The sequence below is a fragment of the Astatotilapia calliptera genome, chromosome 13, assembly GCF_900246225.1.
Source record: "Astatotilapia calliptera chromosome 13, fAstCal1.2, whole genome shotgun sequence".
NCBI classification, from domain to species: Eukaryota; Metazoa; Chordata; class Actinopteri; order Cichliformes; family Cichlidae; genus Astatotilapia; species Astatotilapia calliptera.
The window spans coordinates 12142696-12156653 of NC_039314.1; the positions used below are offsets into that span (position 1 = coordinate 12142696).

The following is a 13958-nucleotide window of genomic DNA, read 5'->3' on the forward strand; positions in this document are numbered from 1 at the left end:
CCCTTCTTTCTTTCCTACAAGAAAAATACAGCAGCAGTAGAAATCAATCATAATGTTCGGTACCAACCCCTTGAGACACTGCAAGAAAGAGAGCTGTCATAACTAGAGGGTTGGGAGTGTGGAAAAATAGTTTCTGGTGTCACAAAGCAAATTCTCTGTAATTGTCTGATGGCTGAGTCCGTCCATCTTTGTCTGATTTGACCCACAGCTACACCACCACGGCCATCCTCAACGTCACCGCCTAACTCATTATAGACTTTTAATATATCTTCCCGTCAAAGACGCTTTTCAATATGTTAAATAGAAACCCAGTGGGGCTGACTTCTCAAGGACAGTGAACACAGTGCCCTCTGGCTGCTGGCCAGGCCGCTCTGGCAGACTGCTTCTAAATTAACCGCTTCTCCATGCTGGCTCTGGAGGAAGGACTTATGCAGCTCGGAGTTAGTGCCCCGAGTGTTTAGCCGGCATATGCAACAGCCTGCAAAGTACAGGCTTAACAAATCAGACTAGATTGCTTCGTGGGCCTTCTAACTTCCACTTAGGGAACAAGGAGTATCAGGAGACGCAGTAGAGGGGACTGTGCATCTGTGGCCTGAGTACCCTCAAGCTGCAGTTGGTTAGTCCAGAATCTGCACTTAGGTAATTATCTGCTCTCCCCTGTTGTTGCAGAGTGGAGAATTGGTTTTTGAAATCTATGAATGGCTGTGGGGTGGATCCAAAATAGTTGTGTGGAGACTCGCACTTACATAGGACACCTCGACAAAAACAAAATGGAGTTCAAAATGTCATTAGTGAGAAGATTTTTACCATTGGCATTTACTGAAATTAGTGGAAGATATGCTAATCATCTACCATAGTACCACAGCATACAAGAAAATAACATCTAACTTCTATACAGATAATGCACAATGTTTGATTTGTTTACAACATTAATACAAAACACATTTTTTAACACATAGTGTACCTCTGTTTCTTATACATTTTGATCTGATGTGTTCATACTGTTCTACAGACAACGCCTGGCACCTTGTGAAGCAGAGCTCACTCTTTCTGGCCATGAGAAAATTAAAAGTACTGCAAGCAATTACTGGTTGGGACACATGATCCAAAGAACGAACAATGTCTTCACAGGGGGTTTGCCACAACAGTTTATTCCCAGTCAGGTACAACTTATAATTACTATACACCTATCCACACATGGGTCTGGGTCATGAGGGCAGCAGTCAAAACAGAGAAGTCCAGGCCACTCTCCATGGCCACTTCTTCCAGCACTTCAGGGGGAAACTGAGACCCAGTGAGAGATATAATCTCTCTAATGTCCTGGGTCTGCCCCAGGGTCTCTTCCTGTTGAGACCTGCCTGAAAAACTCCACTTAGCAGGTGCAAAGGAGACATCCTAGTTTGATGCCTGAACCACCTCAACTAGCTTGTTATAATGTAGAAATGTAACTGCTATATTCTGAATCCCTTCTGAATGGCCAGGCCCTTTACCCTGTCTCTAAGGATGAGCCCAGACATATTAAGGAGGAAGCTCTCACTATCGTTTACTGGGACAGAATAGCCCACAACAATGAGTCAGATGAATTACACTCCCAGAGCTAAGGGATGTGGTCATATACCATTTCTAAGTCTGCAAAGCACATTTAGAGTAGTTAGGAAAGCACCTGTGCACCCTTAAGTGTTCTTGGGAAGGTCAAGAGCTGGTCTACTGTCTCACAACTTGGTCAAACCTGAGGTTTGACTAACAGGTGGACTCTCTTCTCATTACTCTTCCATAGACTTTAACAGGGAAGCTGAGGTGTGGGATCTCCCTGAAGTTGGAGCATACCCTCTGGTTCTTATTCTTGGAAAACGGGAACCAAAATCTCTAGTTTCCCAATCCAGATGCACTGTCCCTGACTTCCATGCAATGCTGCGGGGGCATGCCAACCAAAACAACTCTGACTTCTACCTCAGTAATGGCCAAGCCGTTCCTAAGTCCCTGCTTCCTTCACAGACATGTCAGTGGAGTTAGGGAGATCCTCAATATATTCCTTCCACTGCCTAACTGGGTCAGTAGCATTCATTGCATATAATGTGAGCAGAGCTCTGCTTCTCCTTTCTGGGAGTCTGACAGTTTTTCCAAAAGTCTTGTTCCATGACCATACCAAGGTCCTCAGTGAGGTGAGGCAAGGCTCCAGGGCCTGATCCCACATAAAAAAAAATTTTGTTTTGTTTTTTTTGTTTTTTTTTTGTTTAACTTACTGCTTGTTAAAGATTCTGAATAAAATAAATTCTCTGCATGTGATATATTTTTTAAGAAAGCAGAACCTTTCCACAACTACACTGGCTGTCTTGAAGTCATTGAAATTAATAAACTGAGGAGCTTCTACACATCGGATGCGATTGCTGGCAGCAACATAGCTCGATGCAGGTAAAGTCTCTGCATTTTTTGGTTTTTATTGCTAAAAACACTGTACTCACTTTTCCAAGGTGCATTACACTTTGTCCGAAGCCAGGGGGAAACTGACTAGTAATCATGACAAATAAAACTTGAATTCTCTACTTCTTTCTGGGATTGCAGTCAAAAATATGTCTATTTGTTAAATGACTGCGCCTCTTATTTACTGAGTAATTTCACTTAATACAAATCAGAATTTTTTAAAGCCTGTATAATTTATGTCAGATTGGCTTTTGGCCACTCAAACTTTTGATCAATCTTCCAGATTCACTGTGCATGCCATACAAGCCTCCACAACAAGTTCCTCAAGTCTGGAAGCTCAATCACCTACCTTTGACATAGTGTTTGCAACAACGTTTGCAGTTCCCACACAAGCGCCAGAACATCCAATGAATGAACCTCAAGTTTGCCGCGACAGTCTTTGCCACAACGGAGGGACGTGCCTTCAGCTGCAGCCGCCTGGTGAAGCTCAGCTTTCTTGTCACTGTCCGCTTCATTTCACTGGAACGTTTTGTGAAAAAGGTAGGCTTTTGCATTCACCTGGTGGTGTTTACGCTACATTCATATACACAATACATAGACCACACACAGGCTGTACAAAGCTTAAAGACCTACTGTACTGTGACCTCTACAGTGGAATCATCAAGAGACAGCCAACAAATTATGTTGGTTAATATATGCTGAGCCTCTTTGGCTAATAGGTTTCACTATGGGGGAGAATAGTCGGTTGCATTAGGAATTTTGAGTGATGTGAATTATTCAGTATATGATTAATGAAATGAAAGATCTATATAAGCAGCTCAAACCATTGGTGTGCTTCTAAGTTCACCCCTAGAACACGCTGAGAATGAGAATGTGACCTTGCAGCACTTGTTCAACATTCAGCTGAAGCGTTCACGTCTGTCCCAACCAAAAAATATTTATTTTGTACCAAACACTCCGACACTAATACTAGGGAGACGGTAGTACTACACGCACATACCAAGGAGCTGTTCCTTTGCAGATTCCTTCACAGTTCTCTTGATGTACCTCCTGACATCCCTCTGTTGCCATGCATGATATCCTGAAAGTGTAAAATAATAAATAAATAAATGCTTCCTGTATTTTGCCATTGTAGTCAGTTCCTGTCAGGGATAACAGAAGTAACACTAGAATGTGTGAGTTAATAGTTTGTGTACTTGATAACGCAAGCCAAGCTGCTGAGAGAAATCTCAAATTCTGTGTTGTGATAGCAGTGTGCAGTGCAGCTACAATATATGATTAACATTTCAACACGGATTAAAAGAGTATTGTACTTCTAATATGAATTAAACATGTTGATGGCTAATTACATTTGTTAAATTAACTGGTGTGTTTGACCTGTTTCTTGTTACAATATGGTGGGCAATTAAAGTTAACGTAATGAGGACTGGAAATCAAATGGTATCAATTTAGCCTCTTTCTATCAGTGGCTGTCCTTTCAGAACCAAGAAAACAGGAGCATAAGTATAAGGAGTGCTGGTTCCTTGGATGATTTCTACCTGTAGTAGAAAAACAATGTTTATTTTGAGGCAAGAGAGCATATGACTAGTAATTTGTGGGGCTCCAACATCGTTGCCTGAAATAGGTGGAACCTGTTGCACATTCGTTTTAAGCCGTAAATCACTGCATCCCCTTATCAATTAGTCCCATCCACTCTAAGATATTAGCGGAAAACAAAGCAGGCAAACATAAAAATTCTATTAAAAAATAAAGAGTAGTAGTTAAATATGTTACCTGAAAACTTTCTTTACTATTTATTGATGATAGAAGATGTGCTGTTTTAAAATTTGTGGGTGAAATGTCAAATCATGATATGGGAACTAGCAACTACAGTGCTAACAGTAGCTTAGTTAGCTAACAACAGTCGATAAGAATCTTCCTGTAAAGCCTATTATTTCCTTATGTAAAATCACAGTGATAAACAAAAAGAAAACTGAAGCCTTTCTTTGTCCATTTCTGCCTAATCTCTTGTTTTAAAAATAACAACAGATAAATTTTGAGTGTTAAACCTGCCACTCTTATTGTTTGAGCTGCAGGTGCCATGTGCAAGAACAGGTGGCTAGACAGGGAAAGGGAGAGGACACAGTCAACATTCAGTTGTGAGTAGGGTTGCCAACTCCCTGAAAAATAAATAAGGGACACCTCCCAGGGCCGGGCAACCCAGTTGTCTTCACCCTTCCCAGTGTGGTAGCTCTTTTTGTGTGTGTGTGTGTGTGTGTGTGTGAAATTATTTTTTAACCATTTGACTTGAATTTGATTTGAGCAGATGCATATTCTTTGTGATATGACCATATGGGAAACAAATGATCATTTAGCCATTTATTTTTAGCTCAAAATGACAACATTAACACAGTAAAACAGGTCTCTTTCTTAAACAGAAGCCTGTCATGCTTAACTTTTGAGAATATAAGTAAATCTTTCTTTAAAAGAACTCTGTCCTGCTTAACTTAAAATTATATAAATTAATAGAAAGCAATAGAACGAAAAATATTCTTGTAACAGTGCACATATAGTGCATTTAGTACAATTGGCTTCAGTTGAGGTATTATTTCAGCTTTTCTAATGCTAATCAGCTGCTCCTGTTTGTAAACCCGCTTGTTCCCATGATTATGCATCTTAACTCATCATTATTACTCATCTATGTATTACTTTTATGTATTAGTCATCTATATATTGTAATCATCTATCCTTGCAGTTGTTTATTACACAAAATAAATTATATTATCACACTTCTGGCCACATAGCGCTGCTATTCACTGCACATGCCCATATTAACCTTAACCAGAGGGTTTAAAAAAACAAACCAGTGTTTACATACCATATCTGCTTCAGCCTGGCCTGGTGGACAAAAAATTGGTTAAGGATTCCCCGAGCTTTCACGCCCCTCGTGTTCTTCATGTGCCCACCATTAGAAGCATGCCTATGGAAAAAGTGCGCCGGCACACAGTGCAGTGCGCTTTATAGGTGTTATCGTGCACTTTTCCAGCCAGGTGTTTTCCTTTTCCCAGTCCTCCCCGTACTTTTGCAGCCTTTTTTTTTCTTTCTCTGAGGGGAACAAACATTGCTGCTCTAATGCTGGGCTTACACTGTGCGATTTTTGGCCCATTTTGAGCCGATTTTTGAGTCGTGCGACCGATTTGGTGATCGGCCCGATTTTGGCCTTCATCGTGCATCGTGTAGTATACGTGGGGTAACGAGAAGCGATTAACACCTCACGAGCAGCTCCCGATCATCAATCGCTCGTGAGGGTGTCACCGCAGCCGCTCACACTGCTCACGCGCAAACACGTAAACGTCGGTGAAAAAGATGATCTGGACACAAGCGATGGAGGCGCAACTTGTAGAACTTTGGAAAGCTCATCCGAGCCTTTTCGATGTGGCATCACAAAATTATCACGACCACAACAACCGTGAAAATAGTTGGATTTACACTGCTGCTTAATCACAGCTGCCTGATCAGTGTTTTTCATTAGAAATTTAGCAAAGTTGATGGTGGTGGTGTGTCTGTGTGAGTGAAAGACAGAGAGAGCGAGAGAGCAACAGAATTTCTGTTATAACCTTCATTTTATGGAGGCACAGTGTGAGCACTCAGGTCGCATCAGAGCATCGGGCCATATAGTGTGAGACCTGCATCGTGACCTACCAACTTCTAAGCCCTGCGAGTCAATCGTGCAGTTTGAGCAGGAGCTGAATAACGTGACTGAAAAAATCGCACAGTGTCTGCCCAGCTTTAGGTGTAGTGTCGTCCGAGACTTGCACCGCAGTGTCGGCGTATGTTTCCCTGTTGACCATGCTTGTTGTTGTGGTCATCTGTTGTCTTCCGGTATTTTCTCCGCAAGCGACCTTTCCTCGACCAATGAGATAAGCGGTAATCTGAATTGTCATACTCAAATTGTCATAAGTGTGCTGTCAGCTCATTGATCACAAAGCAGGAGAGGGGCTGGGAATTATGTTTTCAAACAAAGCGTTAATTCCATTAACATTTATAGACTACTTTTGATTCTCACTGTATTACGGGACAAAGTGCGTCCCTTATTAGCTCAATACGGGACGATTCCGTTTTTTAAGGGACGGTTGGCAACCCTAGTTGTGAGTAATACCAAAAGCAATGTTCTGCTGGATGAAAATAAAAACAATTTCAAAAGGTAATCTAAGCCATCAGTTGTGAATAGTTTTCAATTTTTGCTTATTTGTGTCCATGTGAGAAGATATTACTTGTTCTGAGAAACTCAGTTCTCTGACAGTTTGAATGCTCTCTGTGTGGGCTTTAACTAAATTAGGATCTTTTGATAACAGAAGCCACTAAATGTGATACGTGCAGAGAAAATTTTGAGAGATTTACATTCTTCTTCGTGCTAAAGTTGTTCCGAAAACAGTGTTAGGTTTGCGTTCACCTTTGCAACCTTTGTAAATGACTAAATCAGATGGCATAATCTTATGTTTATGAAACATGTGGAATCCTGACAGAACGCTGCTCAAAGCTAATATTAACAGTCATTAATGTGGCAGGAGCAGCCTGTATGCACCTGGCACCCTGATTTGACACATCTGCCATGTGTTCTCAAAATGCTAATTTACAGGTGTTTAAGTAATCAACTGAAATATTATGTTTCTCTCCAGGCGCTGTAACAAAAGTGATGCTATTTTTAAGGCTTCACACTGATTCGATTTTCCCGTGGGAGAGCGCTATGTCGAGGAAAGCGGTGCCCCCCCCTTTGCTCGCATGACAGAGATGCTTCTTTGTTAAGCCGGTTATTAAAGATCCTTTGGCCAGCGTCTAAACAGCCTGTAGAGATCAGAGAATATGATTCATTCATTGACTCATTTGTTCTTTCAACCATTTCAAGTTCAGGAAAAAAAAATAAGTGTCACAAAATATCATCATTTGTAGCTGCTGCACATGAGCAAGCTTAAGGCTGACTTCAGTACCGTAATTGGAAATGAACCCTGATAAATCAAGCCTGCATTATGACATGATTGTTACATATTATATGTAGTAAATTCCCACCATGATAAAATATATCCACTGTTATGTTAGAGCTGATGATACAGTCTCACGATCACGGGTTGTGCCCTCAGCCTTTCCCTTTCAAGCAGTGAGTTCCTGCTTATTCCTCAACTTGTCATAAACTTTTCCTTTAAATATCAGCAGTGGCCTTTTGGTGTCATTTCTGCTGAGTTTGTGAAATTGCACCTCCTCAAAAGCAGTCTAGTCTCTCAGGTTTAACAGAGCGCAGTCTCATGTGGGCACTCATCGTATGATGTGCTTTGCAAGACTAGTTCTTCGCCCGCAGACAGAGTCCCGGGGCTGTTTACATGCTGACAAAGTCTGTGCATGTGAATTGCTGCAGCATCTTTGCTAGGTGACAACCTTGTCTTCACATCTTGTTGAATTAAGTAATGGGCACAAGAGAACAGTGGAGCAAGTCACCCCTGCTCTCAGTTAATTATAGACACGTCATACCGCATAGTGACTAATGATGTGGACTTGTTTGTGTCCTAGATGAAACGCTGACATGTCATACTTCACATATCCAAAAATAATAATAATAATAATAACAACAACCAGGAAGTATTGTGTTACCAACAGTTAAGAATGAATCACGACACGAGAGTGGCTAATTTCATCTGAGCCATAGTTTTTGCCTACTTAGCCATGTAAGACTGAAGTAATACAGTGAAGTTAAAGAGTCCCAGTGCTCTGTCTCAGTAAATTAAGACAGTAGCTTTTCTTTGTAATGGCAATAGATTTATTCAGTGTGGAAAAAAAACAAACATACTGTTTGAAATTACACTTATTTTTCTTAAGGCACCCCATGCTGATCATCATCTGTTTTGTAAGTGGATGGTTCATTAAATGTGTTCCAGAAATATACTTTTTTACTCTAAAAGAAAAGGAGCAGGAAGAAAAATAAGGAAATGAAGGAAACCAAAATCTATATTGTTATCATTCATAATCCACCCTTTTGCTTTTCATTCCTTAAATTATTTTCCAAATTATTATTTTTCTGTAATAATTATGATACTTTTAATAGATCATAAGTGCCTTTTTTTTTTTTATAATGAATGTGTTTACATCTGTCAGTGCGCCCCAGGGTGGCTGTGGTTACAATGTAGCTAGCCATTACCAGTGTGTGAATGTGTGTGTGAATGGGTGAATGACTGGACGTGTAAAGCGCTTTGGGGTCCTTAGGGACTAGTAAAGCGCTATATAAATACAGGCCATTCACCATTTACTTACTGTATTTATGTATGTACTATATGTATACTTGGTCACAGCTCCATTAGAACTGCAACCACAACTACACGTGTTAGCAGTCAACAAAGAAATGTGGCACGTACTAAATGTGTTAGATCGACTCTTTACATATCTCTTGTGTAATAAATATGCCGCCACATTCTCTGGAATAATGTCCAGAAGGACCTGAAATTGTCAGAGCTGGTTACTTTGGGGGGAAACTGAAGTCATTTCAAGGATGGAGAAAATAGCAGCCTCGGTCAGGGTGATTGCTCCTAAATTTGCAGTCAAACTGTTTTTGAGATTCGATGTGTTTCGCCCTTGATTTGTTTCACTATACATGAAATGGATATTGTGTCTGTGTAGTTTGATAGTTGTAACTAGGTTTGCTGCTGTCTTGGCCAGACCCTTCTTGAGATTTTACGTGATTAAAATGAAACAATCAAACAAGAAGAAAATATCTATATGTAAAATAGCATTAGGTACGTTTTGAATATGTTACAGAACGCTGATCAAATGCGATTCTCATTCACTCTCGTATTTCTTGTTTTCTTTGGCATAACAACTGTTGCAGAGCAGTTGTGTTTGCTGGAGCTTATGTAAACATGTCAGTGTAATCAACTTCTGAAAACATGACGTTCCCACAGAGGAGGTCGAGAGCATCTATAAAGAGACAACGAGCATGACAGCAGATGAATTTTTGCTGCTTGTCCAGAAACCATTAAGCAGTATAGACTTGTCTTCTGAGAGGCTCTTATCAATGCCACTATGTCTGTTTTCTGCAAATAAACCTGTTTCACTTGTTCTGCCAATCACCCAAGAGTCAAGATGCATTCTGAAGACGTTAACACATCCTCTTACGTTTACTAAGACAATATATATTTTGTTTAATTCTGAGGAAATAAGAGGAAATGGCTTTTTAAAAGCAAATTATTGCATCTGGACAAGAAATAGTCCAGCACATAACCCCAAAGTGTACTTCTCATGAGTACACTTTGTTTTTGTGCAGATTGCACAAATGAGATGTTAATGAAATGCTAATTTGTGAAATTTAGAGTTGGTGGCTATTGGCATTGTGTTAATTTCAGAAAGCACAAGATCAGCTAAGCAAATAGGATGCTGGCTCTGGATTAAATTTAAATGTAAATGACACAAATAAGCTATTGAGCCTCTGATTTAACTTCCTGAAAACAAAGCAAACTCATTTTTTGGTGTAAATGTTGATACAAGTAGAGGAATTTCCATCAATGGCAGCTGAATTACTTATTGGATAAATTAGCATCTTCTTGCACGACAATGCAGTATAAAAGAAGTGATGGCTTTTATTTCACCTTATATTACACCTGTAAAGATATAGTTAAGGGGGAAACACTCTATTATAAGGTTCCTTTTACAGTGTTGCAGGTCTTTACTGGTAATGGGAAAGACTGTACTCACTGTAGAGGATCGTTCCTTGTCTGGATCGGGTTTTCACTGTCAAACAGAGAAAAACGGGGGTGTCCTTGACTCCTGCGGGTCGATTATTGCTGACACCAGAAGGCTGGAGAAGCAACGCAAGCGGCCGTAGCTCCAAGTAGGAAGTTCCATCGAATGAAGGGATATATACTGTGGCATCTGGAAACAAGCATTAGATGCAAATTGATGCTTTGAGCTTACATGGTGTAAGAGAATTAGAATTGTAATATTACTTGGACAAAAAAAAACCCTCATACACACTTTATTGACCATTAGACAATATACTTATATATAAATGAAGAATGACATATCTTGTAAAAGCAATGCCCTACAGGGCTGTTGTTTGCAAACAGAAGAGCAAAAACTGGCTGCTGTGTGCCTTTGCAGCATAGACAGCCATCTGTGTGCAGAATCAGCAGGGCCTTGTCAGGGCTATGTGCTAGAGTGTCATTTCCCATTGGATGACAAAGTGATATGACTATAAGGAGAGGTGGAGGAGGTACACACTCAGGTCATCAACTTCGCAAGCCTGTGATGATATGTTGGCCTTTACACAAAGGACTTTGTACACCTGGTGGATAGCTTACTGCTCAGGTACATGACAGCCAATTCAAAATAGGCCACCTTGACTTCAGCTCAGGGGATTCTAACAAAACAGTCCAGCTCTCAAGTTGAGAGCTCATAATATACAATATGTGTTGGGTACAAAAAAAATAGAGAGATATTTTTTTATTGCATGATATATGAGAATGTTCTTTCATGACTCCAGTGTTCACTTTTTTGCGTTTTGATGTTGGATCAAATGGATTTTTAAAGTAGGATGTGAATGATTGACAATATTTAGAACAGACTACAAAGTAAAAGAAATGGAATAAGAAGAATATGAAGTTGTAGCAGGGGAAATCTCTAGGGATGCCTATAATGGAGGCGATATTATAGACTAACTTTATGCTTATACAAGGTATGGTTAAAAAGTTCTCGAACTCCATCGATAAAAACCCCTGCTATGTTTATGAAAGTACAGTTCTGACCACTTGCAGTGATAAGAGGGGTTAGGTCTCTGGCTGCAATGCTACAGGGAAAGCAGAGGTTGGAGACCGTGACATGAACAGAATTACTACGACTGTGTGCAACGAGCTTGCGATCTCATCTCGTTTGACATGGTTGCTTTCAAGATGGGGACCAGAAATGTTACCACTCGCAGTCAGTTGCCACCTTCAAAACGATTATGATATGTTAAGAAAGCGATAAAATGGCAATAAGGCAGAGTACGTCTGCTGTTTGTGACTGAATGGAATCATGTTGGCAATTACGTGCAATCTGTTTGTGATAATACACGATTAACTGAAGTAAATTGGCAAATATCGTAAATCTTTTGCCATCTGTTGCAAATCTGCTGCCTTTAACATACACAAAAATTCACATTAACTACTGAAATTCAGAGTCCAGCCACATACTCACATATCTGAAACAAGAATGTAGAAATCGTTCCACAAACAGTAGTTGCTGATGAACAGTGATTTCATCAGTAAAGAGATACATGGCAGACAAGTTGAGCTGAATCTAGTTGATTGCAGCATGTTGGAATCTGTCCATGTTTATGAAATATCATTTGCAAACCTTCCCCATTCTTTTTGGAGACAGTTTGCCTCCCACCGGGCAACCATTTGGTCACAGGACGCAAAAGTTAGCAAACCTTGATTTTTAGTTGTAGCAAGGAGATTGCCATTCTTACTTTACTCTAGTGTGACAGCACCAGAGGAGGTACAGGCCTTATGTTTTTATCTTTTATATGAAAAATTTGAGGATTTTTGACCAACCACAGATGTTATTCAAGTAATGTGCTTATAGACATGTATACCTTACCACAGCTCTGTGACACTATACGTTTATTTAAAATCAGGTTAAAGGTTAATCCGATATCTAATGTTTTCCTGCAGCAAACATTGTCTTTTATATGTGCTCAGCCTTACTCACATTATGCAGTATTGTTTCAAGGTTTTGAGAAAATGCATTCTCCTGTGGTCACATTTATGCAGCGTATTGTAGCCTGCTACTGGTTTGTGTAACTGGCTGCAGCTCTTTTTCAAAAATTACTGTTGGGCTGCTTGATTTGTGAGTCAGGAACTACTCTTGGACAGCTAATGCATTGTTAGTGGGTTCACTCATGGCAACAGGGATAACGCAATTCCTCTGTATCAGTCATTCGTGTCAACAGGGCATTCTGAAAATGGCCTTAATGAGCCTAGGAAAAGGATTCAAGTCGTACAGTAAGTGAAAATATCACCAAGGTGAATTGCAGGGTTTGACAATAAGGACTGTCCAGTGGCCCGGGGGCCCATGGGACACTGACTTGGTCCAGTTTAATGATCAGTCGCTAGACCAACACCAGAGATGAGTTTCCCGTCATATCATTTTTCACATAGTTATATTCCTTTTTTTTTTTTTTTTACTTTGCTTGGACTGAAGAGCCGCTCAGACACTTTCCTACCCTCGCTGATTTCCTGACCAACCAGAGCACACGAATCCTCCGAGTTGCACATAGAATTATGTGGAGCAGACATGACAGCCAATGCTTGAAATTACACAGAAAGAGAAAACAAAAATTGTGTTGCTTTTGTTGTGGAAGGCGTGGTTTCCTTGGGGGTGAAAATGATAAATCAATCCTATAATATCTGTTGGCAATTTCTGAGTAAGGAAGACTGAACTGGCTCATTTTAAAAGGCACCAGCCATTACAGCAAACACACACTAGATGCCCACATAAAGAGCTGCCAGCACCTAGCCAGTGAGTTGGCAAAGCAGGAATCTGACAACCCCTCATCAAGTCCAATTAATGTCAAACACGAAACGGAAACAAAAGCAGGAAAGGTTCACCACAATGTCTTTTCATTTTTTTTTTAATGGTTTGTTATTTCTCCCAACTACATTTATAGACAAGGTTCCCACTTTCTGATAATATCATCTCCATGGTGGCACATTTGGCATTTTATAAGATGATTTTCTAACAAATATATTTGTTACTGTTATAAATAAAATCAGTATAATTAGCATGATTGTTTGGACTGGATAAGGTCAAAGGAAAAGATGTAAAAAGATGCAGATAGATACATAAAAAGGCACTTTAGGGAAAAACAAAAATGAAATGAAAAAGCTTCTTGGACTGATGTTGTGGTTAAACAAAAGTAGTTAAGGACTCAATTGAAAAAAACTCAACTTTCATTGTATTATTCATTTCTGGCCAACATCCAAAACCATGGCTTCAGATTCCCGAGAAGCAAAGACACAACTCAATGAGCTAAAAGCAGTAGGTCATGATTAATACACACCAAGCCTGAATAATGGTTTCACCTTTTATATCTTCTTCTTTCAACCATTTACTCCATGATGGTGTGTGTGTGTATAATTTTTGTAGTGTCTTTTAACTGATTTCTTGCATGCTTGATAGAAAGTCTTTGCTGAGGTCTACTACCTACTGTGCCTTCTCTGAAGAGACAATTTATCATACCTTAAAACTCTGATATGCTCAGCTGGACTGCTTTTATCTTGACAAAACCATGTGATGGGTGGCTAGGTAATATCGAACACTCACTGAACCAAAAGCACTAGCCTGGATTATGGTACATCCTACCAGCGGAGCACTTCCAGGGCCAAACTTAAGTGAATGCACTCAAGCTCCCTAAGTAGGAACTGCTCATATGATTCAGACTAAAGCTGACTCCGATGTTTTTGGTCATAGTTGTTATTATATCGCATTTTATCAATTTTGTGATAAAAGAGATGTGTGCTGGCTGCAAATGTAGAAGC

At 40.0% G+C, this 13958-nt stretch overlaps 1 protein-coding gene across 1 annotated transcript in view; it reads left to right on the forward strand.

The window, feature by feature from the left end:
• eys (eyes shut homolog) overlaps positions 1-13958 on the forward strand; it is a 124738-nt gene that overhangs the window by 106451 nt on the left and 4329 nt on the right. Inside the window, exons 37-39 of the mRNA XM_026190933.1 lie at positions 1013-1163; positions 2300-2412; positions 2705-2961. Of these exons, the coding sequence (XP_026046718.1) occupies positions 1013-1163; positions 2300-2412; positions 2705-2961 (521 nt within the window). The remainder of the gene's footprint in view (positions 1-1012; positions 1164-2299; positions 2413-2704; positions 2962-13958) is intronic.